We start from the raw sequence: 27,360 nt of genomic DNA on the forward strand, positions 1-27,360 counted from the left end.
CATGGGGCGGGTGTGCGCCAGGACCGGAATACCAGGAATACTCAGCGGCCGCAGCGAGCTCGAGGGGACTGGGAGCACCTCCCTCTCCGGAGCAGCCGGGCGTCCGGATCCGAAGCCAGAGGCAACGGATCTACAGGCGCCTCAAGGCCGAGGGATCGAGCCGAGCCCGGCGATCCCACCCCGGACTCTCCGCCCCGTCCGGTGGGTGAGGAACTCCTGCGAGGAGACCTCCAACCGACTCACGAGCGAAGGACTTCATCGAGTCCATCTGCTGCTGAAACATAGACTCCATCAGTGACATGTCAAAACCACTCGAAGTGGCAGGAGAGGGGAAGGGCCACGGGATTTTTTTTCCCTTTTGACACACGTTTGGACTTAGAGCGGGGGAACCTGCGTCAGGTCCCCCTCCCGCCTCACGCGCATTTCCAGCGATAGAACAAAGGTGTCGGCAGCCCGCCTCTTCTGGGCCGGGGAAAAGGCCAGACAAATAGTGCAGGAGTCAGCCTCATGGCCTGTCTTCTCCAGACAGGCCCGCGCAGCAAATATGACTGTCGGCCGGGGATACTCCCCTCACAGACCGAACAGCATGAAAGGCCTGAAACAAACACGCAAACATGTTAGTTAACGCGGCCAGCAGCATATAAACACGTAGAAAACATTGAAAACTTCGTGAAGGTTACCACGAAAGTAATAGTTGGTTTTAATAACGCAATATTACGACCACATGGCACGCTAAACTTCCCGCCATGGCAGAGCAACACGTCATGTAACCACGGGAAAGTTCGTATTTTGTATTAATACAAAGTCACAATTATGAAACAACCAACTGTAAAGCTTTACTGTTCTTGTTTTAGACAAATAAAGACCATACATACAGGTGGTGTCTCAGACATAGTCTCTTTTAACAGCGCCGTGCATCGCTCATGAATGGGTTACTCAAAACACGTCTGTTCACGGCCGTGACAGCAGAAGGAATGATGATACGGGTCTAGGAGCCTACCCAGTTGGTGCGCATGCGCTAAGGGAGGTAACTCCGTGAGGTAGGGTCCGTATAATAAATAAAAGAGTTTATTTATTGTACAATCTTTTTATTAAAAAAACATTGATACAACTGTCACAGGACATTTTTCAGCCGGAAAATGCATAATATGTACCCCAAGGACGATCTCTCTGAAAAAGAATGTGTGTTTCATAAAGTCAAGGAAGCAACCACACATGGAGCAAATAGAAATGTAATATTCAATTTATCAAGTCTTACAACCTGTAACAAGTAAACTTACACCACCAATAAAAAGAATTTAAAACATTATTAAATTTTTCAGAATTTTTGTTGCTGCAGCATGTTTTTGATGCAGAGTGTATTCTTGACTTACTTCGACTTGAGATGCTGGGCACTGCCGAGACACATCAGTCTGCCGTTGACCATGATGGCCAGTCGGGAACACAGGGCATCACATTCATCCATGCTGGAATCAGATTCAACACATACTGAATTTGGACACTTCTTTGATACAAACTCAAATGAGAAAGTTACCCAATGAAGTTGTAACCAAATTGTTTCTCAAACTCAAACATCAAGTCACATGTATGGAACGAGTGAGTGAATGTTGCTTAATACTTTGGTCAGCAATTTTCCAGCTGTCTTGCTTTGGAGATGGTACTCTGGCGACTGACATGGGCAACAGTCCATGGCATCGGAGCACAGACAGGCAGGAGCTGAGTCACAGAACCTGTCCACCCGGTCTATCCTCATCTGAGATATCTCTGGCATTATGCAGCTCAAGGGACCTACTCTGACCCAAACTCTCAACAGTGTCTACAGCTTGTTCAGCTTGACCTGATCAAGTGAATACTAATGCATTGCGTGACCATGTCACAACTGGCTGGGTCTATTATTGTGATGGGGTGCACCTTTGTCAGTCGATTGTCAACATGTCCGAACAGCCGAGACAAGGTCGCCGTTTGACATCTCAGTGTCGACAAATCATCAGCAATGTCCTAACTTTCTTTTAAACTTAAAAAAGAAGCTACATGTGGTTTAATGTTTCCGATTCGGGCTTTTAGGCAGCGAGCAGCAACATGAATAACATAATCTGCTCCCATATTTAATGAAGTTAACTCGACCTGCCATTTGTGCCATTTAACCTCCCCGGTCATGCATATGTAGAGTAGCTCAGGTCAAGCTGAACAAGCTGTACCTGTGAGGGACAGTGTGATACTGGACCTTCCTGAATGATTCTTTCAGTCTTAAGAATGACTTAAAATAAATACAAAAATCTTATAAATAATTATTCTGAAGTGAAGATTTGTGTACACACATTGCAGATCTTGTTGGAAAAGGCCTTCAAGGTCGTCTACATCACAGGTAAATCAAGATTAACTCTTCAATCCATGCACTCCAGTGTATATGAGTTATTTAGGGTGAACATTCCTCCACTCACCTGTGTGAAGTCAGAACAATGGACTGTCCATTCTGTCCAGCCTTGGTTATACACTTCCACACAAGCCTCCTGGTGGCGGGGTCCATACCAGTTGTAGGTTCATCCTGCAAGGGAGGTAATAGTACTGAATCCTCATGATCCAAATCCAGCCATGATACAGAAACTTTATAACATCAGAATTGTGGACATCAACACCTTCACATGTGTAATTAACTCACTGAATTTGGTTTCACACATGCCTGCCCTTCTCATAAGACAGTGAGAGAAGGAGTTGAATATTGTTTTACACATTAATAAATGAGTCTGGAAGAATGTCCCATTCTATTACATTGTGCAGTCATAGAGTCTGACCATTCCATCCCCTAGTTTGCTGCCTTTGACAACATGCATGAAATGCTTAGGGTCAAGTGTGTCCAAGAACCCAAACAGGGACATAGATGGTGACATCTGAAGAAGGACCAAGTTTGGGTATTTCAAGATGGACTAGGTTTGGAAATTTGAAGAAGGGCTATGTTTGATTATTTGAAGAAGGACTAGGTTTGAGTGTATAAAGAAGCAATAGGTTTGAGTGTATTAAGACTGTTAGGACGAAGTATATTTACCAGGAAGAGAACGGGGGGCTCTCCCAACATGGCGATGGCCAGTGACAGCTTCCTTTTGGTGCCACCACTGTATGTGTTGATCGCCTTCTGAGCGTACTCAGCCAGGTGGAGTTTGCCCACCAAGTCCACGACCACCTGGTTTCAGAAAATAGTATTCCTAATCAGCATTGCACATATTCAGATGATCGCTCACATTTACACAAAATGGTCTTATATATATGTAGATATAATTAGGATTAATTCAACCTTAGGCAGTAAATGATATCTTTTGATATTTCAATTGTTCCTGTATATTAGAATTCTTGGCCCAACCAATTCATGTTCTTATATCCTAAAGGCTTTCCAATGTTCGTGGGTTGAAGTGTCCACAAACACAAGGAAACTCTTAGTAACTCTTGTCAAAAACAAGGAATTCTTTTTCTTTCAAACATTTACAGTAGACTGATCAGTGAAATAAGAACTGTTCCGGCTTCATTTTGTTTCTGTGTCAAGGAACAGCACAAATCCTCACCTTGTGAGCATACTGTTGAGACATGCCCTTCAGTTTGGCATGGCAGAAGAGGAGTTCCTCTCCGCTGAGGAAACCATCCAGGCCACCCTCTTGTGGACAGTAGCCAATCTCCTGGCCGAGGTAGGGGTCACCAGTGCTGATCCTGAAGTGGGAGTGAGGGAGTGAGGCTTACTGTTTTGAATATTAATTCAGTTATATGATGTCAGCTTCAAACAGCTTGAAACATGCAATATGGTGCTGACTCTGAAAGATGATTTGGAGCTTCCCCCAACACAATCCGATTCCATCATCCCCCTTCACTTCAAACTGAGGTACCTCAAAGTACTCGGTTTGTTTAGTGATGCTGTAGGTGTTGGTGTACAACTTACTTGTGTCCGTTCAAGTATGCATCTCCGCTGGAGGGGCTGGTGTCCCCTGTCAGCATCCTGAAGGTAGTTGTCTTGCCAGCACCATTTACTCCCAGCAGCCCAAAGCACTGAGTTCAAGCAGATAGAGTGATATCAAACACATTAGAGAAAGTGGTAGTTTTTAGTGTTCAATAAATGATTGACTGATTGATTTTTATTATTTATTTATTTATTTATATATTTATTGATACCACACAGATAGTTAGGTAATCTGACCTTCAGAAGTCACCCAGTGATTGATGGCATGTGGCATTAATGATTTCTACTTTCATGCACCTGTTATTAATGCTTCATAACATCAATCACTAGTTTGTTATTTACAGACTGCCATCATTGCTGTGTCTAACAACTAAAACAACTTATTGTATACAATTACAAACATTGGCCCGAAGATCCTGCAGATGTTTTACATTACTTCGCTACATGACAATATTCATATATTCAGGAGTTCCTCACCTCTCCCTTTGAGACACCGAAGCTCAGGTTGTCCACTGCCAGGAATGATTTCCTGCCTCAAATTGAACTTGACGAAATGATTTCCTGCCTCGTCGGTACATCTACAGGAAGGTCAAGGTCACATATATATATATATAAACATTGACCAGAACTATGATAAGCAAGCTACAAATTGAACTCGAAAGTGAATTGGATTACACCATATTTGTACATCTACAGGAAGGTCAAGGTCACATCTATATATAAACATTGACCAGAACTATGATAAGCAAGCTACAAATTGAACTCGAAAGTGAATTGGATTACACCATATTTGTACATCTACAGGAAGGTCAAGGTCACATATATATATAAACATTGACCAGAACTATGATAAGCAAGCTACAAATTGAACTCGAAAGTGAATTGGATTACACCATATTTGTACAAGTAGACACTAAACATAAACAAACTACACTGTAAGATAAGAAAAAACCTTGATGAACAAAATAATTAATAACCTTCAGAAAGAACACGATTCAAATCTGAAAAGCCTTCTTTTTTATTTATTTATTTTTTGTCTGCAGGCAGGATTTAAAGATATAACAACATTTGGTCTTATTATTATAAAGGCATTTGGATAGTTTTATTTTATTAATTACAACTGATATCATCCTCACCTTTGAAAGCCCATTGACATAGAGAAGATCATCCTTGGTCTGTCCACGTTGTATACGAAGTCTCTCATTCTGCACATCTCCATCTTCCTCTGGGATCTCCAACAAGCGGCTGGGGATTCTGCAGCAGGAGAAATTCAAGAAAAGTATGTAATTTTTCAAGTAAAATTGATATTTTTATACTTATCCCGACTCATGATATTTTGCTTATCTCCCTTTTCCTTGTGAATGGAAGAAAAAATATAACAACATATACATAGTGGCTTGAAAATAATTTCATACATTCATCGAACATTCATGCATGAATGTGAAAATATTTGTGCCATTTTAAACATTATTTTGGCCAGTGCCACTTTAGTCAACAAATGCTTACACCACTACTCCATAGCCATATATGACTGCCTCCGTGGTGTAGTGGTTAGGGCGTCTGCCCGGAGTGCGGAAGGTCGCGGGTTCGATCCCCTACCGCGTCATACCAAAAGACGTTAAAATATGGTACTTGTTGGTCCCTGCCTGGGACTCGGCATTAATGGGTACAACAAGGACTGGTTGGCTCGGAGTCAGTATAATGTGTCTGAGTGGGGTATTCATGCTTCACTGCGGCATGGTATCTCAGTGGGCTAGCACTATAAAACCAGCTTAAGTCTGGGCTAGTACAAGCACATACACGAGCATGCACGTCGTCATATGAGCAAAATATTCTCAAGCACGACGTTAAACCCAATTCCACCACCACCACCATAGCCATATATAAGATATGATGTATCATGCCATGTCCATATTAAACAGTACTGATTTTCATGTATGCTTGACACATAGTGCACTTAAATTAGAACTGGAAAAGTTTATGACTGATTTAATATACAAGCTGCTTTTGACTTAACTGAGTTCATATTAGGAAATAAAGGAGACCTTTTCAAACATATCAAATTGAAACATCAAATCACAAAGAGTTACCTTGTGCCACTGCTACCTCTACTTTCAATGATGATCGTGACTATGAAGAACACAAGACCCTGAATTCCCATGGCAACCAGGTTCCAGCCCAGCATCTCAAAGGAGAATGGATCTACATACACATCGTCTCCAAACCTAACAAACAGCAAGTACTTGTAGTGGTTCACTGTGATGTCAATGAGACCTTGACCCATGCAGAATTGGGGGAAGATGAGAAACAAGTAGCGGCAGACATTGAATGCTTGACCAATTTCCTGAAGAATGAAGAGATATATATTGATTTAGTTATCCCACAAGCTGATATATTTCGAAATTTTTCAGTTTTGAAAACATTCATTTCTAATAGTGAGTGAGTATTGTTTTATGTCGCTTTTAGCAATATACCAGCAACATCATGGCAGGGAACACCAGAAATGGGCTTCACACATTGTACCCATTTGGGAATCGAACCCAGGTCGTCAGCGTGACAAGCGGATGCTTTAACCATTACGCCCCCTCATTTCTAATAATGCGTGAAAGCTGCAATATTAGGAACTATGTCTTATCATGTCATCTCATTTCAGAGACTATTCTTTGTTGTCAAAAATAGCTGTCATGAAAGTAGCTTACCGTGCCAATAGTCTGGAAGATGATGAGCACGAAGATGGTGATGATGGTGAGTATGCCGATAAGCATGTTGAGGCAGAACAGTGTGAGATATGCAGCTGAGGCACTCTTGAACAGCTTCAGCATCATGTACATCAGTGGTATCACTGACCATCTGGAGAAAAACGGGGGATTGTTAGCTCACCATATCAGCAGTCATGGGTTTCCATGAAAATAACAACATGGACACCACAAGATTTCAAGTTGTTTCAGAATGGTATGGTATCTTTATAATAAGTAAAGGATCTACTTTCAAAATAAATATGAGTGAGTGAGTATGGTTTTACACCGCTTTTAGCAACATCAAGACGGGGGACACTAGAAAGTGGCTTCAGGCATTGTACCCATGTAGAGAATTGAACCTGTGCCTTCCGCATGACGATCGAACGTTAGCTACTTGGCTACCCCACAACCCCAAAATAAACGTGAAGGGCAGCCATAAGGACATCCATCTGCTGCCTATCACATTTGGTCACATTTTGTAAATATTTCTATCATACACATGGAAACATTCTCTATCAGTTGATAAATGTTCAAATTAAGAATGCTTCAGATCTAATGAAGCATTTTAGAACAAGACATTTGTTGCTGTTGCTGCTTATCAATGACAACGGCCTGTAAATATTTGACTGGTGGCTGATATTATGAGCAAAAATGCATGCCATGAGGGCATGGTGACTTAAATAACTTGTGGGTATGTGAGTTTAGTTTAATGCCGCACTCAGCAACATTACAGCTATATATAATCGTGTCTGGACCAGACAATCCAGTGATCAAAAGCATGAGCATCAGTCTACGCAACTGGGATACGATGACATGTGTCAACCAAGTTAGTCGCCTCGTCTGACAAGCATGGAATACTGTAAATCAGTTCTAACCCAGATTTTCACGGGTGACTTCATCAACTAAGTCACAAGATCTGTCCACTTAATTTATGTTTATCTTGTACAATGTTCCAGCAATATCACAACAGGGGAAACCAGAAATGGGCGTCACACATTGTACCCATGTGTGGAATCGAACCCAGGTCCACTCGACTACCCCACCGACCCACAATCACTACAGGTGGCTGGGTCAACTGAAACCCAAGATCTCCATGTGGCCATTTTAGTCTGACATCAGAAGGAACTGCAGATTGTACGTACCCATACAACATCAAGAGACTGACCACTCCAGCGAGGTTCTGTCTGTCCCAGTAAGGTCCGAGTTTGAAAATGGCTACTGCCACCACAGCCAAGGCTACAGTGAGACTGTACAGTATCTGGAACACAGAGGCCATGGGTTGAGTGAAGTTGGAACCAGATTCATTATTAGGTTCAAACAGAAAACTAATGAAGTGAGTGAATACATGGGTGGATGCACGGATCTTTGCCGTGACGAGCAAACACTATAACCACTAGGCTAGCCCACTGCCCTGCAGAATGATCCAGTGTTGTAGTAAAGATCTGTACTGCACCCAGCCATGGGAGATACTGCAGTGACAGTATACTATACTCTATTCTACATTGGCTGCAGCCATCATTAAGTACCAGAAACAGTGCCATTTCTTGTTCCTTCCATCACTGGACAATGAGCATCAGTTTTCAGCATTTGTTGCAAGGAAGTAGTGTACAGACAAATTATTATGACTATGATTTGTGATTATTATACTGACCATGTCCCATACGAATGAAGTGATCCAGTAGAGGACAGGACCCACTCCGCTGATGAACTGCAGCTGTTTCTCTTTGTTGAGGTTTTCATTGACAAGGTAGACCATGAAGGCACTGGAGATGAAGGTGAAGGCCAGTAGGAAGACCAATGAGATTCCAGCATCTGTAGCTTGCTGACCCCTAGAAACAGAGAATGAGTCTGTGAGTGAGATTGGTGTGAAGCTGCTTTGAACACTACATCAGTTGTCTATACAACATATATAGTGGTGAGTGAGTGAGTGAGAAATTTCAAAACAATATTGTGTAATTATCGATTACAACCTGTGTCATAAAAGAAGAGGACATGGATGACTTAGTGATTTCAGCATCCTTATTGTCATGTATGATGATTGTACTTGGTTCATAATGATGATAGCACCTGTACCAAACCATTACTTTGAATGAATAAAGAAGCTGAAATCCCCCTCTCAGCTTTGTCCTCAAGTGCCTATGCGAGTGAGTGAGTGAGTTTAGTTTTATGCCTCTTTTAGCAATATTCCAGCAATATCACGACAGGGACACCAGAAATGGGCTTCACACATTGTACCCATGTGGGGAATAGAACCCGGGTCTTCGGTGTGACGAGTAAAGGCTTTAACCACTAGGCTACCCCACTGCACCTCTATATTTAGTATGTAGTGACACCATTTTCAGCAAACATCAAACAGTATCATTTGTCACATAAATGGGAAACACTTTTTTTTTAGCTCACAAGACTGATAACTACGACAGCAAAACCTTTTTTTCAAACATGTCACAATTTAAGAAGAATGTGCATACTCACATGTTATCCAGTGACAACTTCATTGTGTGCAGCGTTATTGGATGATTGTAGGCACTGATGCCATATTTGGAGGGGTCTGTACCGGCCTTCTGTCCTAATTTAGCTCTGAGGAGCGAGTTACTGAAGGCATTAAAGAATGCTGGCATAGCATGGTAACCTTGGTTGTTGAACCACACGGTGGCAGCCATGTCGCTGTCTGTTCCTTCTGGACCTACCTCATAGGACCAGCCTCCGTACCTGCATGGTCAGATGTAGACAGTGAGTGCTATATACCAGTGGCAGTTGGCCAGGTAAACTAGTCATGATCCATATTGTAAAGTTACAATAACGTACAGCCTGTCAATACACAAAGCATGACCTACCAATCCCCATCTTAGACAGCTCTTACAAACCAGGGTCTCAGATGATGGTGGGATCTACAGGCAACAAGACTGTGATTAAACAATATTTCAGGTTTCTTTTTTGATCATTATGCAAAGATGAAGGATGGAATATAAGTAAGTATCAAAATGTAGTCAAGGTTCAATTGAAGTTAATAACTTATAAGAAACTCTTGGTACACAATAATGTATGTTTTCAATCACACAAAATTTTGAATACTTGTTTTTCTGTTATTTCAGGCAGGCTCGCCTATATATGAGATAAATATGTCCTCCAAAATATGCATGAAATACACAGGAAGAACTAACATCAACAAATTCAAACAAACTGTTCTTGGGGAACATAGACACAGAGGTTTCCACTGTATCTCGGCCTCGAAGTGAGAGAAGCAAATAATAATAAGCAAAAATCAATGTTTTTACCTTTTTTCAATGAATTCACCGAAACTGTGAAGAAGATACTGTGAGATGTCCTCTCCTAGCAGGTCCTGCAGGTAGTTGCCGGTCGGGGTGCGGATGTTTCTCGGGAAAGGGACTGAACCCGGCACACAAATCTGTTTGAAGTCCTCACATGAACATCCATCATTGTTTGTCTGAGGAACTCGGGGGTTGAAGTATCTCTTTGTCCAGTCACATGTGACTGGTAAACTGAAAATGATGTTTTACTTCGTAACAACCTTGTTCCGCAAAGCAATTTCATGTTGATCATAAACCTCATGCTTTAGCCTAGATCTGTGACAGCCATAGTTGTTGTTCCATACTTGAGCAGACTTACAGGAGCCATGGTGCTATGATGTTCGTAACCCCCATACTTGAACATAGTGAATGAGTGAGTGAGTTTAGCTTTACGCCTCACTCAGGAATATTCCAGCTATATGGCGGTGGTCTGTAAATAATTAAGTCTGGACCAGACAATCCAGTAATCAATAACATAAGCATCGATCTGCGCAATTGGGAACCGACGACATGTGTCAACCAAGTCAGTGAGACTGACCACCCAATCCTGTTAGTCGCCTCTTACGACAAGCATGGGTTACTGAAGGCCAATATTCTAATCCGGATCTTTACGGGTTACTTGAACATAGACTTACAAAGTAAGTCCCAAGGCGGTTGTAACTCCTGTAGACTTACAACAGACTTGAACATAAAGTTACAATGGTTATTGTTATAGTATGATCAGAAAACAGAAAAATATTCCTAATTCAATGGTGTCTTTTGGATCATAGACATAAATATACAATTCTGCAGTAGCCAATTTTAAGAATGTAAAACTACAGAAGAAACAGAAGATGAAATTGGCTGATACACCAACCTGCCATGACAAAATCTTGCATGAAACTAAAAAAGTCTGACCAGTTCTTACCCAGAATCAAATCCTTCCATACAAACAGTGCCAACTCCAGGTTTCTGGGTCAATGTTTCCGCAATTCTGTCACTCAGTGATTCGTAACTCATGTCTCTGGAAAAAAACATGAATGTATTAGCAAGCATGCTTTTTATATTGTGAACCAAATCAAGTTGAACAAAGCATGAATACAATGGATCTGCTGATATGCTGTTTATCATTTACGCCAAAGGTTTAATGTGTAAACATGATATATACTAGGTTTTATTCCCATTATTTGTGTGAGCGTGTATCTGGTGCTCATAGTACATTGTATTGATGCGTGGACACCAGAAATACTCCCCACAGGGGCTTGTGTTTCACTAAACTGAATCCATTGTCATGCATCCCACAATCCCAGATTACCTGACCTCTCCATCAGCGAAATTGTCTGGCAATGCTACTCAATCTAAGATACCAATGAAGAATGTGAGTCCCAAACCAACCTGAATATTCGGTTGACAACATGAACATCATGGCAATATGAGTTACCTCCCTTACTAATTTCCTTATCTCAAATTTCATTGGTCAGTTAACTGTTAGTGTAAACAAGGCCAACTGGAATGGATCGTGGGGTTAGCAAGGTTTACCAAAATGTCATGGATATAAAGCGGATGACCACAAATAGGCCAGAAATTGACAAGCAATGTAAATACACTCAGTATACATACTTGAAGAACATGTAGTTGTCAGGGCCATACAAGTCCGGTGTCAGCAGCAAGCTAGGCATGGCCTCCATCTCAGGACGGATCGTGGCAAAACCCATGGATGTCAGGAACAGCAAGAACGGCAGAAGCACGATGGAGAGGTACATGCGCCAGTCACGGCGGTAGTGGTGGAAACGTTTCAGCAATAGTGCTGACATCTGCTGGAGCTTCAAGGACAAGCCGGAGTATCTCACCCGACCAGAGTCCAGCATGTTCACTGTCGTCTCTGGGGAAACAAGAGTTCACAAGTGTTCAACGGTACATAGACTCCAGATTTGTTTTTGTCTTTGCAAAAAACCTTACAGGCAGATATTACAGATATCTGAAAAAGGCTGGTAGGTTTAGATTCCACAACCAAGATTCCATGAATTAATGTTACCTTGACACATATTTGTACTGTACTGTTACCTTCCCCGAGTTAAAATATTTCATTATGAACAAGACTCATACTGATACAAACATAGTTACCTGGATAAAGTCAATATGAAATATTGTTCCATGCTGCACCAAGACGATGTAAAGTATACTATAAAGTATCGTTAACCTGATGATCTGAGGACTGCATTAAGTAATGTTACCTTGACTGCTAGTCTCAGATGTTGTATCGCTGGCGGTCTCTGTAACAGTTCGGGTACGTAATGGTTTGAGGCGTTCTTTCTCCAGGACTTCTTCATCCAGGACCACGTGGTCATCTGCCAGAGCTGTCACTTTCAGGAAGACCTGGAATGGTAAGATAAGCATCACCACATTTGATTCTTCCTTTTCGTGTTTTTGTTGGGGTTTTTTAACACTGCATTCAGCAATATTTCAGCTTTATGACAGCAGTCTGTGAATAAACTTGTCTGGGCCAGATAATCCACTGACTGACATCACAATCACTGATCTACACAACTGGGATAAGATGAGGTATCAACCAAGTCAGAGAGCCTGACTACCCAATCCCTTTAGTTGCCGCTTATGCCAAGCATAAGTTCATGAAGATCATTTCTAACCTGGATCTTCAAGGGTACCCAACTTTCCTTTCAAAAACATATATAATATCAATCAATTATAAGAAGATAACGTGACTTTCAGACTAAATGGAAATCAGGTTCTATAAAACTCCTCAACACATCAAGTACATTCAGGTGAAGGGCACTGTTTACATTCTACAAGTTACTGCTCTGAAAACTAATCAATTTTTTCATAATATCATTCATAATTGTATAATATTCATATTTAATAAAGAAAATTATATGTAAACCAAATTCTCAAGATTGACATGCATTGTTCTATCTTACATCTTCAAGAGTAGTATCAGAGACGCCATAGCTGCTTATACAGAGCCGATCACAATTTTCATCAAGCTTCCTGAAGAATATGTCGAATGGTGTATGGACACTGTCCTCTCGCGGCAGGCTGAAGGTCATCTCCGTGCCATACTCCTCCACAAGCTGGACTCTTGGCAACATCGTCTTCATGAAGCTCAGGACCTGACCACTGTTGCAGTCACCTGTATCGGAATGAGCTCATGAGTGACAAATAATTCATCACCATACTCAGAGATAATACAACTAAATAACATCCAGTCAGGCTTATATTAGACCAGGATAAGCAGGCGATGTTTGTGAGGTGACTATCCTTTTAGGATACAAGGATGTTGGTTGTTCTTCCTGATCTGTCCATACAGACATTGTAGTCATACAATCTTCATTTTGTCATTTGTCAAACAGGCCTACCTATATGACACAAAAACAGCTCACTGACAAGCATCTCTAATAATTCACATTGACATGATAATAAGCCAATAAAACTAATGTTCTTCATAATTCTAAGAATGGCTTTGAATAATTACAGCCCCGGGTATGTCCTTATATTTGGCACTCATCGTATACTCACTTTGGTTTCCATTAAACGTTCCAGTTGCCTAAAATAGAAAAATATAATCACTTAAAATTCTAATATTAATATATCTTTTACTTTATTACCAAATTTTATTAATATTGGATATAGACAATAAAATAATTTTCTGAATTTTTGCATGAAGATCTGTAGTCATTTCCAATGAAGTCATGTCAGGTGACCAAACTTTGACCACACAATCTCATATTAGGATGTCTGAGTGTCAATCACATGCCAGCTTTATAATTTAAATTGGCTGTATTTCGTCTGCACCTCCATTGGGATATTTGGAGTTAGGAAAAAGAAAACACACATAGATCTGATAATATCATTGACATTAGTTTTTGGTTGGTTATTTCATGATCTGAAATAGGAAAAAATCTCACTTTTAAATAGAGAGGTATTGTATAAGAAGAGTAAAAGATCAGATTTGAATGCAGAGAGGTATCACATCAAGAGTGAAAGATCTGATTTCAGTGAGGAGAGATATCAAAGATTTAAGGAAAACTGGCTGCAGTAAAGCTAAAATAATTCCACAAAATGAAACATTTCCAACCTCCATCTTGGCGGCCTTCTCCGCAGTGAGATGATACCCTCCACCCAGCTTGGACTTGAGGAACATGGGGGACCCACAGCAAAGAATGTGACCCTCATGCATGATGGCGATGGTGTCTCCCACTGTATCAGCCTCGTCCAGGTGGTGAGTCGACAGCAGGATGGTCCGCTCTATGACACCACAAGAAATATCATTGAATCTGCTGGTGTTCCAGAATTCTTACACTGGCCTCAGAAATAGTGAGTGAATGGTTCTACGCGCAGTATTTCTGTCACATAGCTGTTTATAAATTTGATTAGTATTGTACAACATACTTAGAAGTATAATCAGAGTGACCAGAGTCTCAGTTGTCTTAGACAACTACAACTGCATATCTATGAATAAGTTTATTGGAAACTTTATTATTCAATATTACATTATTACAATTTGGAATCTATTGTTAGCTTTCAAGTAACACACAAAAACACATTTCTACAGAATCAAATAAAAAAGCTCAGAGGCATTCACACGGACAAAATAAGACAATATGGCAAATCTTCTGCAGCCATTACCAATATCTGAATTTTCACAATGTTCTCACCAAGTCTCTGTTTGGTTATCAAGTTCCAGATGTGTTTCCTTGCATGTGGGTCCACTCCACTGGTGGGTTCATCCAGCACAATTGCCGTGGACCCTCCAACAAAGGCCAGCGCCACAGACAATCTGCGCTTCATGCCACCGGACAGCTGGCTGACTCGGACATATCGGACATGATATAGGTCAACATCCAACAGGAGGCTGTGGAAGACAAGTTGAGAGAGATGTCAAACACAAATGATCTCAGAAAATCTATGCAAGATCAGCGTTAATTTTAGATTTTCTTTCTCTGTCTAATATATAGTTTCATTCATAATTCTGGGATTTTTTCAAGGTATCGTTTGATTCATGAGTTGTGAAGAAAGCAGTAGCTTTGCCTACCTCTTGATCTCACGGGCTCGGTCAGTGGATGACCAGTCACACTTGATCCCGGAATACAGCTCCATGTGTTCCTGGACTGTCATGCTACAAGGAAGGTACATATGTGTTATACACCAGCTGGTGAATATCAGTTGGACTAGAACTATTAATAATTAATATTATTACCATGTGCTGTCCATCACACACTAAAAGGATTTAAAACTGATAACTTGTCTTTTATGAAGGGGAGTTATTTTCATAACTTCGTTTGGACCAGGCAAACCAGTGAATGATAAAATGGCTAACAAACAATGACATAAAGTGAAACAAAGTAGCTAATCAATCCTCATTTTGATCAGAAAGCCTGGAGAACTTGTTATCTGCTCAGAATCTCCACATATGGGTTATTCAAGTGTCTATAGACACTTACTAGTCTAGGAGTGTGTTGTGTTGAGGACAGAAGCCAATGGTGCCAGCTGATCCCTTCTGGTTGATGAACACGTCTCCAGACGTAGGTTCCAAGATTCCGATCAACATTTTCCTGGGGAAGAACATTTGAATTAGAATTAGTATTTAGTGTGAGTGAGTTTACGCAGCAATATTCCAGCTATATGGCGGCGGTCTGTAAATGATTGAGTCTGGACCAGACAATCCAGTGATCAACAGCATGAGCATCACTCTATGCAACTGGGATATGATGATATGTGTTAACCAAGTCAGCAAGCCTGACCACCCGATCCTGTTAGTCACCTCTTACGACAAGCATGGATTACTGAAGATCAATTCTAACCCGGATCTTCATGGGTCTGAGTCCAGAGAACTGAGAAAAGGTGTAACTTCAAAATAATCTTGAAAACCAGATGGTTGGCTTACATTGTTGTTGTCTTGGCAGCACCATTGTGTCCAAGCAGGGCAGTCACCTGTCCTTCGTAGAAATCGGCACTGATGTTGTCAACAGTCACTTTCTTCCCGTACTTCTTGGTCAGATTCCGTACAGCCATGCCTGGTATTCCGGAACCACCGCCTCCAGATTCAAACAGTGTGACTGATGGGGACAAGAGTGAGTGGGGTTAGTCCATCAATATCTCATCAAAACTTCAGTTATATCACTACATGTCCCATGTATAACAGGTTCCTGGCATGCCTAGGGGACACAACTCTACAGAGAATTGTGGTACCAGATGTCTATGTAGGATTTCAAACTAAGTGACTAAAGTGAGAATTTTGTATTTTGTTTGAATTAGGACATATTATAAATTTCTTTTACTAAAATTCCGGGATATTTTAGCAGAGCTAGAACTGTATTCACATATTGTACCCATGTGAGGATTCAAACCCAGGACTTTGGTCTGATGAGCGACCACTTTAACCACTAGGATACCCCACCATCCCCTATTGCCACAGGAACAGTAGACAGTAATAAAGCCAATAACATAGAATTACTCAATAACTTATCACTGAGTGTTGATTTCTGCACCTGTCAGTAGTAAGTATTTTTATACAGCAACTGTTCAAATTATTCATCTAACCATGGCAGGGACCATACTCTAACACAGCTAAATCGATATACACAGCATTAAAGAATATATCTTCACCAACCTATTTAAACTACCTGATCATTACACAAGTCATAACAAAACCTAATTTCAACCATTTTCTTTGGTTTGAAAACTTGCCCCTTCAGCTGAATTGTTAACCAGAGTTGTCTCCCTTATCTGGCACATCACTCACCATTCTGAGATCCTACTCTGGAGGAAAGGCCACTGGTTCCTTTGTGCTTCCTGCCACACCAGTAGGAGGGGGACACTGGGAAGTACCATGGCTGGGAGGTGCCAAATTTACCTGCAAGAAGCACCAAATAGTTTAATCACAATTTTTGTCTGGGCATCATGCCTTTAGTGACAATCAGAATCATTTGTTCATTAAGCAATAAGAAGACATTTGAAAAGTTGGAGTGAGACAGGGATACACTTAAACTTAAGGAGTTGTTAGGTTTACACAACTGTGTATTTCAGTTAGATCATGGCAGGTGATCAGCTGGAAACATGTGGTAATTCAAAAGTGATGCAAGTCTCACCACCTTTGTGAGGCCAGCAAGAAAGGAGGGTGAGCCTGGAATTGGAATCATATGATTCTAGCAGACCAAACTGGATACAACAGTGAGAAGCAGGATTTAATACTAGCCATATTGACACACTGACTGACTGAGTTTGGTTTTACGCCGCTTTTAGCAATATTCCAGCAACATCACGGCGGGGGACACCAGAAATGGGCTTCACGCATTGTACCCATGTGGGGATTCATATTGACACACAGATCCGAGAAAGATTGAGTGGGTTTAGCTTTATGCAGCACTCAGCAATATCTCAACTATATGGGAGTGGTCTGTCAATAATAAGTCTGGACCAGACAATCCAGTGATCAATCTACTCAACTGGGATATGATGACATGTGTCAAACAAGTCAGCGAGTCAGGCCACCCAATCCCATTAGTAACCTCTTATGACAAGCATTCTAACCGGATCTTCACAGATCACCCAAGAAAGAAAGAAACACTTGTTTGTTGTATTTTACCCCTTGTAGTGACGACCTTTTGTGTGCATCAACACGATTCACACTACCACAACTGTAAGCTATACCTTATACAGTTTACAGGCTGCTGCCACATTAGAAGTATGGTCCACCTCACCTGGCATCACAGTCCTGACATACCAGCCAAGGACAAGATAGATGGCGCTGTCAATCAGCATCATGTAGCATGCCCAGGAGAAGGTCATCGGATCCTCAACCACGGGACTGCTTCCGATGTTGTCCCACTGGAGACCGATATTCTGCATCTCAAGACGAGACAAGTACTGAGCAGCAAACCCAAATGCACTGGTCGACAGCAGACACTGAAAGACAAAAGTGAAACATGAATTGTTTGGAGCAAGCCATATATCATTTGAAGGCAAACACAACAGAATTCCACATGTATTCTTACTTTCATCTTGCAGCAATACATTCTAAACAATCCATATACTGCAGTATGTGCCACCTATCTTAAATTAAATTACATTTGTGACATCATTCCATTGTCTGCTCGCTCCATCACTTTTCAGGAATTGAGCGAGTTTGTACCAGTTTCAAATTAAAAGCCTTCATTTTGTCATTTTGACATTTAATTTTGACAACAGAAATATTCCCAATACTTTGAATGTAATTTAAGTAGAGTAATATCCTCATAACTCTCCATTCCTTAAAAATGATGTGCCTCGGCCCCTCCAGGGCCTCAGCTCCATTATTTTTAAGGAATGGAGAGTTACTCGGACATTACCCTCTACATAACCAATGTATGACAGAATACACATATTTTAGAAGGCCATGGTAACAAGATTATTAAAAGGGAATTTGTAAATCATTTTAGATTTAGTTTTTAGGAATACAAATCATTCTGTTTTCAAAACACAATACCTTAAACATGGTGCAATTTGTTTCAAGAAATTTCAAAACAATATTGTCTAATTATCAATTACAACCTGTGTCATCAAAGAAGAGGACATGGATGACTTAGTGATTTCAGCATACTTATTGTTATGTATGATGATGGTACTTGGTTCATGATGATGATAGCACCTGTACCAAACCATTACTTTGAATGAATAAAGAAGTTGAAATCCCACTGTCAGCTTTCTCCTCAAGTGCGAGTGAGTGAGTGAGTTTAGTTTTATGCCTCTTTTAGCAATATTCCACCAATATCAAGGCAGGGGACACCAGAAATGGTTTCACACATTGTACCCATGTGGGGAATCAAACCTGGATTCTCGGCATGATGAGTGAATGCTTAACCTCTAGTCTAACCCACCTCCCCCTAAGTGCCCCATGCATTCTGTCTGGTTAACTACCTCCCACATGGTATGTACATGTACAGGTGACCAATGTACCCACCGCTATACTCTTCTGCCAGAACGTCATGCTGACTTCCATGGAGACGAGGACGATGTAGGGAAGATAGGACAAGAAGTAAGTGATGAGCACCATCAGGATGGCCAAGGTCACACGCGTGAAGAATGCACTCACAAAGTAGCTGAAATGACAATATCTCAAATACACAACCAAAATATGACTTACTGGTTAGATTACAGTGGTTGTATTGCCAAAAATGACATTCTGAAAGCTGTGTGTAATTTTGAATCAGGCAGTGAGTGAGTGAGTTTAGCTTTATGCCACAGTCAGCAATATTCCAGCTATATGGCGGCGGTCTGTAAATAATCGAGTCTGGACCAGACAGTCCAGTGATCAACAGCATGAGCATCGATCTACGGAACTGGGAAAAGTTGACACGTGAACAGGTTGTAAAAGCAATATATTTTGAGACATAATAGTATTGGCAGCAGATTCTAAAAATATTCTTTTGATCTGGTACTATTCCATACTTTCGGTTGTGAAAAATTGTCTGTTTAATAAGAAGAAAAATTATATTCAAAGGATCATTTCGATTTTCCTTTAATCCAAATAGTATGTTTTGTGGAGTAAGTTTAATCCTTATTCCAGCATTAAACATGAGCCACTCTTCAGTTTTCTTCCAAAATCTATCCCAAACAAGGTGAAAAATGGTTTCATTAGGAGTATTACAATAGCAATACCTGGATCTTCACAGGTGAGAAGATGAAGAAGATGAAGAAGGTAAGTCAAAGAAGAAGAAAATGAAGAGGAGAGAATATAAAGATAAAAAAGATGAAAAGAAAGAAGATAGAGAAGATGAAGACAGATAAAAGATGGAGACAACAGAGTAGATGGAGACAACAGGGTAGATGGAGACAACAGAGTAGATGGAGACAACAGAGTAGATGGAGACAACAGAGTAGATGGAGACAACAGAGTAGATGGAGACAACAGAGTAGATGGAGACAACAGAGTAGATGGAGACAACAGGGTAGATGGAGACAACAGAGTAGATGGAGACAACAGAGTAGATGGAGACAACAGAGTAGATGGAGACAACAGAGTGGAGACAACAGGAGACAACAGGGTAGATGGAGACAACAGAGTAGATGGAGACAACAGGGTAGATGGAGACAACAGGGTAGATGGAGACAACAGAGTAGATGGAGACAACAGAGTAGATGGAGACAACAGGGTAGATGGAGACAACAGGGTAGATGGAGACAACAGGGTAGATGGAGACAACAGAGTAGATGGAGACAACAGAGTAGATGGAGACAACAGAGTAGATGGAGACAACAGAGTAGATGGAGACAACAGAGTAGATGGAGACAACAGGGTAGAGTAGATGGAGACAACAGGGTAGATGGAGACAACAGGGTAGATGGAGACAACAGAGTAGATGGAGACAACAGAGTAGATGGAGACAACAGGGTAGATGGAGACAACAGAGTAGATGGAGACAACAGAGTAGATGGAGACAACAGTAGATGGAGACAACAGAGTAGATGGAGACAACAGAGGTGAGATGGAGACAACAGAGTAGATGGAGACAACAGAGTAGATGGAGACAACAGGGTAGATGGAGACAACAGAGTAGATGGAGACAACAGAGTAGATGGAGACAACAGAAGATGGAGACAGATGGAGACAACAGAGTAGATGGAGACAACAGAGTAGATGGAGACAACAGAGGAGACAACAGTAGATGGAGACAACAGACAACAGAGTAGATGGAGACAACAGGGTAGAGATGGAGACAACAGAGTAGATGGAGACAACAGGAGTAGATGGAGACAACAGAGTAGATGGAGACAACAGAGTAGATGGAGACAACAGAGTAGATGGAGACAACAGAGTAGAGATGGAGACAACAGGGTAGATGGAGACAACAGAGTAGATGGAGACAACAGAGTAGATGGAGACAACAGAGTAGATGGAGACAACAGAGTAGATGGAGACAACAGAGTAGATGGAGACAACAGAGTAGATGGAGACAACAGAGTAGATGGAGACAACAGAGTAGATGGAGACAACAGAGTAGATGGAGACAACAGAGTAGATGGAGACAACAGGGTAGATGGAGACAACAGGAGACAACAGAGTAGATGGAGACAACAGAGTAGATGGAGACAACAGAGTAGATGGAGACAACAGAGTAGATGGAGACAACAACAGAGTAGATGGAGACAGAGTAGATGGAGACAAATAGAGTAGATGGAGACAACAGAGTAGATGGAGACAACAGAGTAGATGGAGACAAGAGTAGAGGAGTAGATGGAGACAACAGAGTAGATGGAGACAACAGAGTAGATGGAGAACAGAGTAGATGGAGAGTAGATGGAGACAACAGAGTAGATGGGAGACAACAGGGTAGATGGAGACAACAGAGTAGATGGAGACAACAGAGTAGATGGAGACAGAGAGTAGGTAGATGGAGACAACAGAGTAGATGGAGACAACAGAGTGGAGATGGAGACAACAGGGTAGATGGAGACAACAGAGTAGATGGAGACAACAGGAGATGGAGACAACAGAGTAGATGGAGACAACAGAGTAGATGGAGACAACAGAGTAGATGGAGACAGAGGATGGAGACAACAGATGATGGAGACAACAGAGTAGATGGAGACAACAGAGTAGATGGAGACAACAGGGGGATGGAACAACAGAGTAGATGGAGACAACAGATGTAGATGGAGACAACAGGGTAGATGGGAGACAACAGAGGAGAGGAGACAACAGAGGGAGACAACAGGGTAGATGGAGACAACAGGGTGGAGACAACATGGATGAGACAACAGAGACAACAGGGTAGATGGAGACAACAGGGTAGATGGAGACAACAGAGTAGATGGAGACAACAGGGTAGATGGAGACAACAGAGTAGATGGAGACAACAGGGTAGATGGAGACAACAGGTAGATGGAGACAACAGGGTAGATGGAGACAACAGGGTAGATGGAGACAACAGGGTAGATGGAGACAACAGGAGACAACAGAGTAGATGGAGACAACAGAGTAGATGGAGACAACAGGGTAGATGGAGACAACAGGGTAGATGGAGACAACAGGGTAGATGGAGACAACAGGGTAGATGGAGACAACAGGGTAGATGGAGACAATGAGGAAGAATACTTACACCAACATGGTTGACGAGAAGCAGAAGCAGATGAGATACAGGAAGACGATTGTTGGATCTGACATTCTGAAAAGCTGGCTGGATTTGAGAATCATGGTGAGAATGGCGCTGACAATCACCATCAGTACCAGTGTGGACACCAACCAGGCAAACCAGTTCAGGATGGGTTTCATTCCCATGATCCTTAGAGCCTGCAGAAAACCAATCATCAATATTGAACAACAAAAACAACAACATCATTCTGGGGCAGAAAACAACCCAGGCTGCCTTATGAGGTGATATAAGGTTAAAGGTCACACTAAAGTACTGTCGAAAATAGAAAAAAACCCTGTTTTTTTGGCTGTTACTCTGTATCCCTAAAATTTACACAATTGCAAACAGCACATGTTGAAATAACCCATGTACAGGGCATTCAGTAGGATCCTAATAGGATATCCAGAAAAGCATGTTTACTCGTAAAATTGGGCAAAACTTAGAAAAAATACAAATAGCTGCTTAAAACAATAGATCAGACTATAGATGACAGTAAGGTCAGTATGATGACGAACCGTCGACACACCGAGCATGAAATGCACGTGCTGCTTACAGGCATAAGGGGTCATCTCAAAGATATTCTGTGTGTATTCTTGTGTGTTGAATATGTCTCAAATATTGATTAACATCTAACGTGACTTTTTTTCATAAAGTTTATGTTGAGATATGTCAAACAGTATGATACCTATAGAAAGGCTTAAATCAGCCATCGTATATAATGTCTCAAAATATATAGGTAGCATGGCCACCCAAAGATCGACAGGAATGGACATTATTTGTAAATTGTTACTTACCCACTTTAATTCCCCTAAAGGATTATCTTATCTTAGCTGATATCTCTATCCCCATGCCCAACCCCAACCACTGTCTGCGACACCCGACCTGGTTTGGTTTTTGAGACGACCCCCCATGTCTGTTTGTTTAGATAGTGGTAGTGAGACTCCATGGTAGCTACATCCTTAAGAGTTTCACAAGTAAAAATATTATTTTGTACGTCAGCTATGGTTTCTAATGAAGCTAAGTCTAATTTTAAAATGGGCATTTAAAAAGTGTCCTTTGTAATACAAAATCATTGCACACTAATTTGCATAAAGCTAAGGTCTGTTCCACATAAGTCGATATGGACTTAGAAAAACACACATTGCTCATTTCTGCACTATTCTCTCCTCAGTAAAGTCCTTTTTTGACGTTTCCTATCTCCCTACCACCGAGACTGTTGTTAGGCCGAACTTAGTTTAACAAATATTTCACACTTACACATATTAACTGCATAAATTGGATCTGAATGTGAAAAAACTGGGGTTTTCCAAGAGTACTTTAACATCTTATTCTACCTGGATGACTACTTGTTGCACACAGGCATATTTCAAAGCAGTGTCACCTGCCTCTGGAGAAAGAACATGGACAGGACTGATGCCTCCAAAACTCAAAGGAGACAAAAACCAACAGTTACCCATCATCTACAAGACCAACATATCTTAACTTGGAATGAAATATGATCTTAGAATATACACACTACCCCATGTCCATAATGTTAAAAAGTTTCACAAGTTATAGCAATAACCTCATAAATAATTCAACAACTACTGTTTGTTTGTTTGTTTGTTTGTTTGTTTGTTTCTGGAGTCATCAACATTCCAACTAAATCATGGTGACCTGAACACAATCAGATCTAGGCCACACAAACTAGTGGTTGACATGATGAGCACTGTCCTACTGTTTGATACCATTAATGAAGAAGTACTAGACTTCAGCTACATACATCTTCAAGACCTTCCTCTCTGTCGATGACAAGGTTGCGGGTGGCAATAGCCAGAGCTGCCAACCAGGCGAAGGTCATCACCACTGGCAGCAGGTAAGATCCGAGAATTCCAATGTATCTGAAATAGAACTCAACCAATTAATACCGAGTGAAAATATATATAGTGCGAGATAGATGATAGAGTGAATGAGTGAGTATGGTTTTAGGCTGCTTTTAGCAATATTTAAACAATATCACAGCAGGGGTCACCAGAAATGGGCTTCATGCATTGTACCCATGTGGGGGATGGAACCTGGGTCTTCAGCATGATGTGCAGATGCTTTAACCATTTAGATGCCCTGGTAGATGATAGAATGGAATGAGTGACCAAGTGAGTTTACACCACCTTGAACTCTGCACTCTGTAAATAACTGAGCGAGAACAGAAGTTGAGCAACGTTGGACACAGAGAGACCTTTGATGGGTGACCATGTTTGGCAGCTTGACTCCTGAGAGTTTCTAGGACTTCAGTCCTGCCCCACAACAAAGCACATGTGATACATATGGTCTCACCTTTGGCAGGTGAGTTTGTTCAAATCTGCCTCTGTTCACCCAGCAGAAAATGGGTACCCGGTGGGATAAGGTGACCATAACCTTCTAGCGCATAAGTGGCAGCTTGGGTTATCCGCGATAATAATGGGCTGTGCAACTGAATGTTAGAGCTATGAGCATATCTGGCGTTGAGTTTGGCGCTATATAAATGGACACATTATTATTATTATTTAATCCAGGTCCAGCAACATGCAAGACTGAGCACCATTGGATGCACTGTGGCCATTATATCCTTGGTTCCAGAAAAGAGCGCCATGATGGAAAAACTGTGAAAACCAGAGTAAGTATTGTGTGGTGAGGAACTCACGAGTCATCTACGGTACATGGGAAGGGGAACTGTTTGAGGTAGGCTCCTGGCAGCGTGGCATTCTCCCCGGTCTGTATGGCAATGATGGCTCGCTCTATCATGTCCTGGAGTTGCATGAAGCCACGCAGGTACTGGAGATGGGATGTGAAGCGGTCATAGGAATCGGGCTCCCAGAACCTAGTGTTTCAACAGAACTTTGATTAACACATCTTCAATGCACACCCTTTTAGACTGCCAACATCACATACAATTACTGGCGGCTATATCTACAGACGTACAAAGAACATTAAGCTGTCACCATTCATTCACCAAAGAATTAGAACCAACTTGTATACTAGCAAGACAATCTACAGTTTCATATGTTTCTCTCTGTGACAATGACTGTTTTTATATTTAAGAATATTTCTAAAGTGACAAAACAAAAATAGCAACTGTTTCAATTCATGATATACATGTAGTCTAGTTGGAATAAAATATCACTCACATTTAAAATGAAACAACATGAGAGATCTTGTTGCATTATCAATAAGTCATTGATGACAGTTTGCCTTCTGGTCACATCCAATAGATTCTGACAAACCAGAAAATCAGGGCAAATTTAGACCCATTTTAGAAGAAATATGATCACAATGGTTTATCTAATTTTTCCATGAGTGAAATACCTGGGATACAGTCGGTTGGTAATCCTGACATTTTCTGACTCCATCCGAATCTTATACTGGACATGTTCAGGTAGCTTGCCAGTGTCTCTCTTCTTACGCCCTCCATCATCGGATGGAAGATTTGTAAACACAACACCTGCCACAACCAACATGTGTCCAGATAAGGAATATTCATAGAAGTGTAACTTAACTATTAATTTTACAATGTTGTGGTGCTCTTTTAAAAGAGAAACATTAATAATCGAATGCAAGTTGTTGATAAAGCAGGAAATGAGAATAAACAATTGAAATATTCAGTCTCAGATATTTGCATGCACTTTAAAGACTATAAATTGTGTTCAAGAGTACTGGGGTGTGCCACATATCATCTTTAGAAATTCTGAAACCAGTTAACAGGTCTGGCGTCCATTTTCTGGTATTACAAAATTTCCATTTACATTGGCCCTTAGCAAAGCAGTAATTACCAATTTACACACAAAAACATACAGCATGAAGTAGTACACAAGATCAACCCTTTGATAGACAATTACGAGATAGAAGGATGTGAAGACTGACTGACTGACTGAGCTTTTAGCAATATTCCAGCAACATCACAGCGAGAAACACCAGAAATGGGCTTCACACATTGTGCCCATGTGGGGATTCGAACCCAGGTCTTCGGCGTGACGAGCCAACGCTTTAACCATTATGCTACCCCACCGCCCCAGGATGTGAAGACATGAAGGCATTTATGACATTAACTTCCTCATTCTTTGTAACATGTCATCTTTTTGCTCATGAACATGTGGGCTGGTGGGGTAGCCTAGTGGTAAAGGCAGTCGCTCACCACGCCGAAGACCTGGTTTTTATTCCACACATGGGCACAATGTGTGAAGCCCATTTTTGGCATCCCCCGCCGTGATAATGCTGGAATATTGCTAAAAGCGGGGTAAAACCAAACTCACTCACAAGCATGTGACTGAGGAACAATAACAATGAACTTGTTAATGCATTTCATAATAGAACAAAATACTGTCACTGATGAAGCAGTTGATATCAATTACAAAAAAAAAAAAAAATCTCCCCACCTGCCAAGAAGTTATTAGTGGCTGAGAGGCTGAATGCCTGTTTTTCCATTTCCTCTTCCGAGCTTGCACCGACGGAGCGATCAAGTTCCATGCAGGAGGTGTAGTTGACGAGGAGGTCAGCAGCAACCTTCATGCCCTTCATGCTGCTGGAGTTGAAGTTGCCAGACTCAAGGGCATCAATACCTGTTAAAAGTTCCTTGGCATCAAGACCAGATGTCTGTTTCAGTAGAGATGTAATGAAGTCATTCTTTAAAACGTCCTGAAAAATACAAGTGAAATACGAATTTATAGAAAATATAAATTCGAACAAATAAAGACATGCTCCATCTAAGACAGAATAGAATAACTACATCAATTATGTAATTTTTCAAGTAAAATTGATACTTTTATACTAATACTAACTCATGATCTTTTGCTTATCTCCCTTTTCTTTTCGAATGGTTGAGGAAACACTTGAATCCCTTGAAGTTCCCGAAGCGGACGTAAAAATACACTCACCCTTGAGTTACCTCCCTTTTGCCCTTTTCCCGCGCAAACAGTCATGTGACGTGCCTTACTTGTCACTCCCTCCTGATTTTCTGCTCATGCACTTGGATCTGCTGTGAAATCCGAAGCGTTTCCAGCGGGGAGGTTGGGAGGGCTTCTCGTCATGAGTCAGGATAAGTATTAAAATATCAATTTTACTTGAACAATTACATATTTTTTCTTATCCTGACTCATGATCTTTTCCTTATAGAATCTGACGGATTGGTGGTGGGTCATGCCACTTCGTGGATTCATCAGCTGTCCTTAGATACGTCCTGTATCCCCCCCCCTTGGGAACTGCGAAATGGCATTTCCATGATCCTATTCTTCCAACTTCCGTTATAACTCGGGGGA

At 41.2% G+C, this 27,360-nt stretch overlaps 1 protein-coding gene across 2 annotated transcripts in view; it reads right to left on the minus strand.

Annotated features, from left to right (window-relative positions):
* Window positions 1-27,360, minus strand: part of LOC124278011 (phospholipid-transporting ATPase ABCA1-like) — a 55,373-nt gene that overhangs the window by 12,163 nt on the left and 15,850 nt on the right. For both annotated transcript variants that reach the window (XM_046713742.1, XM_046713741.1), the window contains exons 16-47: window positions 26,482-26,740; window positions 25,415-25,550; window positions 24,753-24,929; window positions 23,856-23,973; window positions 22,061-22,251; window positions 18,922-19,060; window positions 17,684-17,888; window positions 16,726-16,836; window positions 15,868-16,039; window positions 15,425-15,535; window positions 15,016-15,099; window positions 14,639-14,835; window positions 14,059-14,228; window positions 13,500-13,527; window positions 12,902-13,113; window positions 12,200-12,341; window positions 11,586-11,847; window positions 10,894-10,989; window positions 9,954-10,178; window positions 9,151-9,387; window positions 8,330-8,507; window positions 7,821-7,936; window positions 6,640-6,790; window positions 6,031-6,284; window positions 5,077-5,194; window positions 4,506-4,518; window positions 4,418-4,473; window positions 3,923-4,029; window positions 3,555-3,696; window positions 3,044-3,178; window positions 2,442-2,545; window positions 1,374-1,466 (exon numbers count right to left, since the gene is read on the minus strand). In XM_046713742.1, coding sequence (XP_046569698.1) covers window positions 1,374-1,466; window positions 2,442-2,545; window positions 3,044-3,178; window positions 3,555-3,696; window positions 3,923-4,029; window positions 4,418-4,473; window positions 4,506-4,518; window positions 5,077-5,194; window positions 6,031-6,284; window positions 6,640-6,790; window positions 7,821-7,936; window positions 8,330-8,507; window positions 9,151-9,387; window positions 9,954-10,178; window positions 10,894-10,989; window positions 11,586-11,847; window positions 12,200-12,341; window positions 12,902-13,113; window positions 13,500-13,527; window positions 14,059-14,228; window positions 14,639-14,835; window positions 15,016-15,099; window positions 15,425-15,535; window positions 15,868-16,039; window positions 16,726-16,836; window positions 17,684-17,888; window positions 18,922-19,060; window positions 22,061-22,251; window positions 23,856-23,973; window positions 24,753-24,929; window positions 25,415-25,550; window positions 26,482-26,740 — 4,739 coding nt within the window. The remainder of the gene's footprint in view (window positions 1-1,373; window positions 1,467-2,441; window positions 2,546-3,043; window positions 3,179-3,554; window positions 3,697-3,922; window positions 4,030-4,417; window positions 4,474-4,505; window positions 4,519-5,076; window positions 5,195-6,030; window positions 6,285-6,639; window positions 6,791-7,820; window positions 7,937-8,329; window positions 8,508-9,150; window positions 9,388-9,953; window positions 10,179-10,893; window positions 10,990-11,585; window positions 11,848-12,199; window positions 12,342-12,901; window positions 13,114-13,499; window positions 13,528-14,058; window positions 14,229-14,638; window positions 14,836-15,015; window positions 15,100-15,424; window positions 15,536-15,867; window positions 16,040-16,725; window positions 16,837-17,683; window positions 17,889-18,921; window positions 19,061-22,060; window positions 22,252-23,855; window positions 23,974-24,752; window positions 24,930-25,414; window positions 25,551-26,481; window positions 26,741-27,360) is intronic.

This window comes from Haliotis rubra, unplaced genomic scaffold (assembly GCF_003918875.1).
Source record: "Haliotis rubra isolate DU_JTF1 unplaced genomic scaffold, ASM391887v1 Scf23, whole genome shotgun sequence".
NCBI classification, from domain to species: domain Eukaryota; kingdom Metazoa; phylum Mollusca; class Gastropoda; order Lepetellida; family Haliotidae; genus Haliotis; species Haliotis rubra.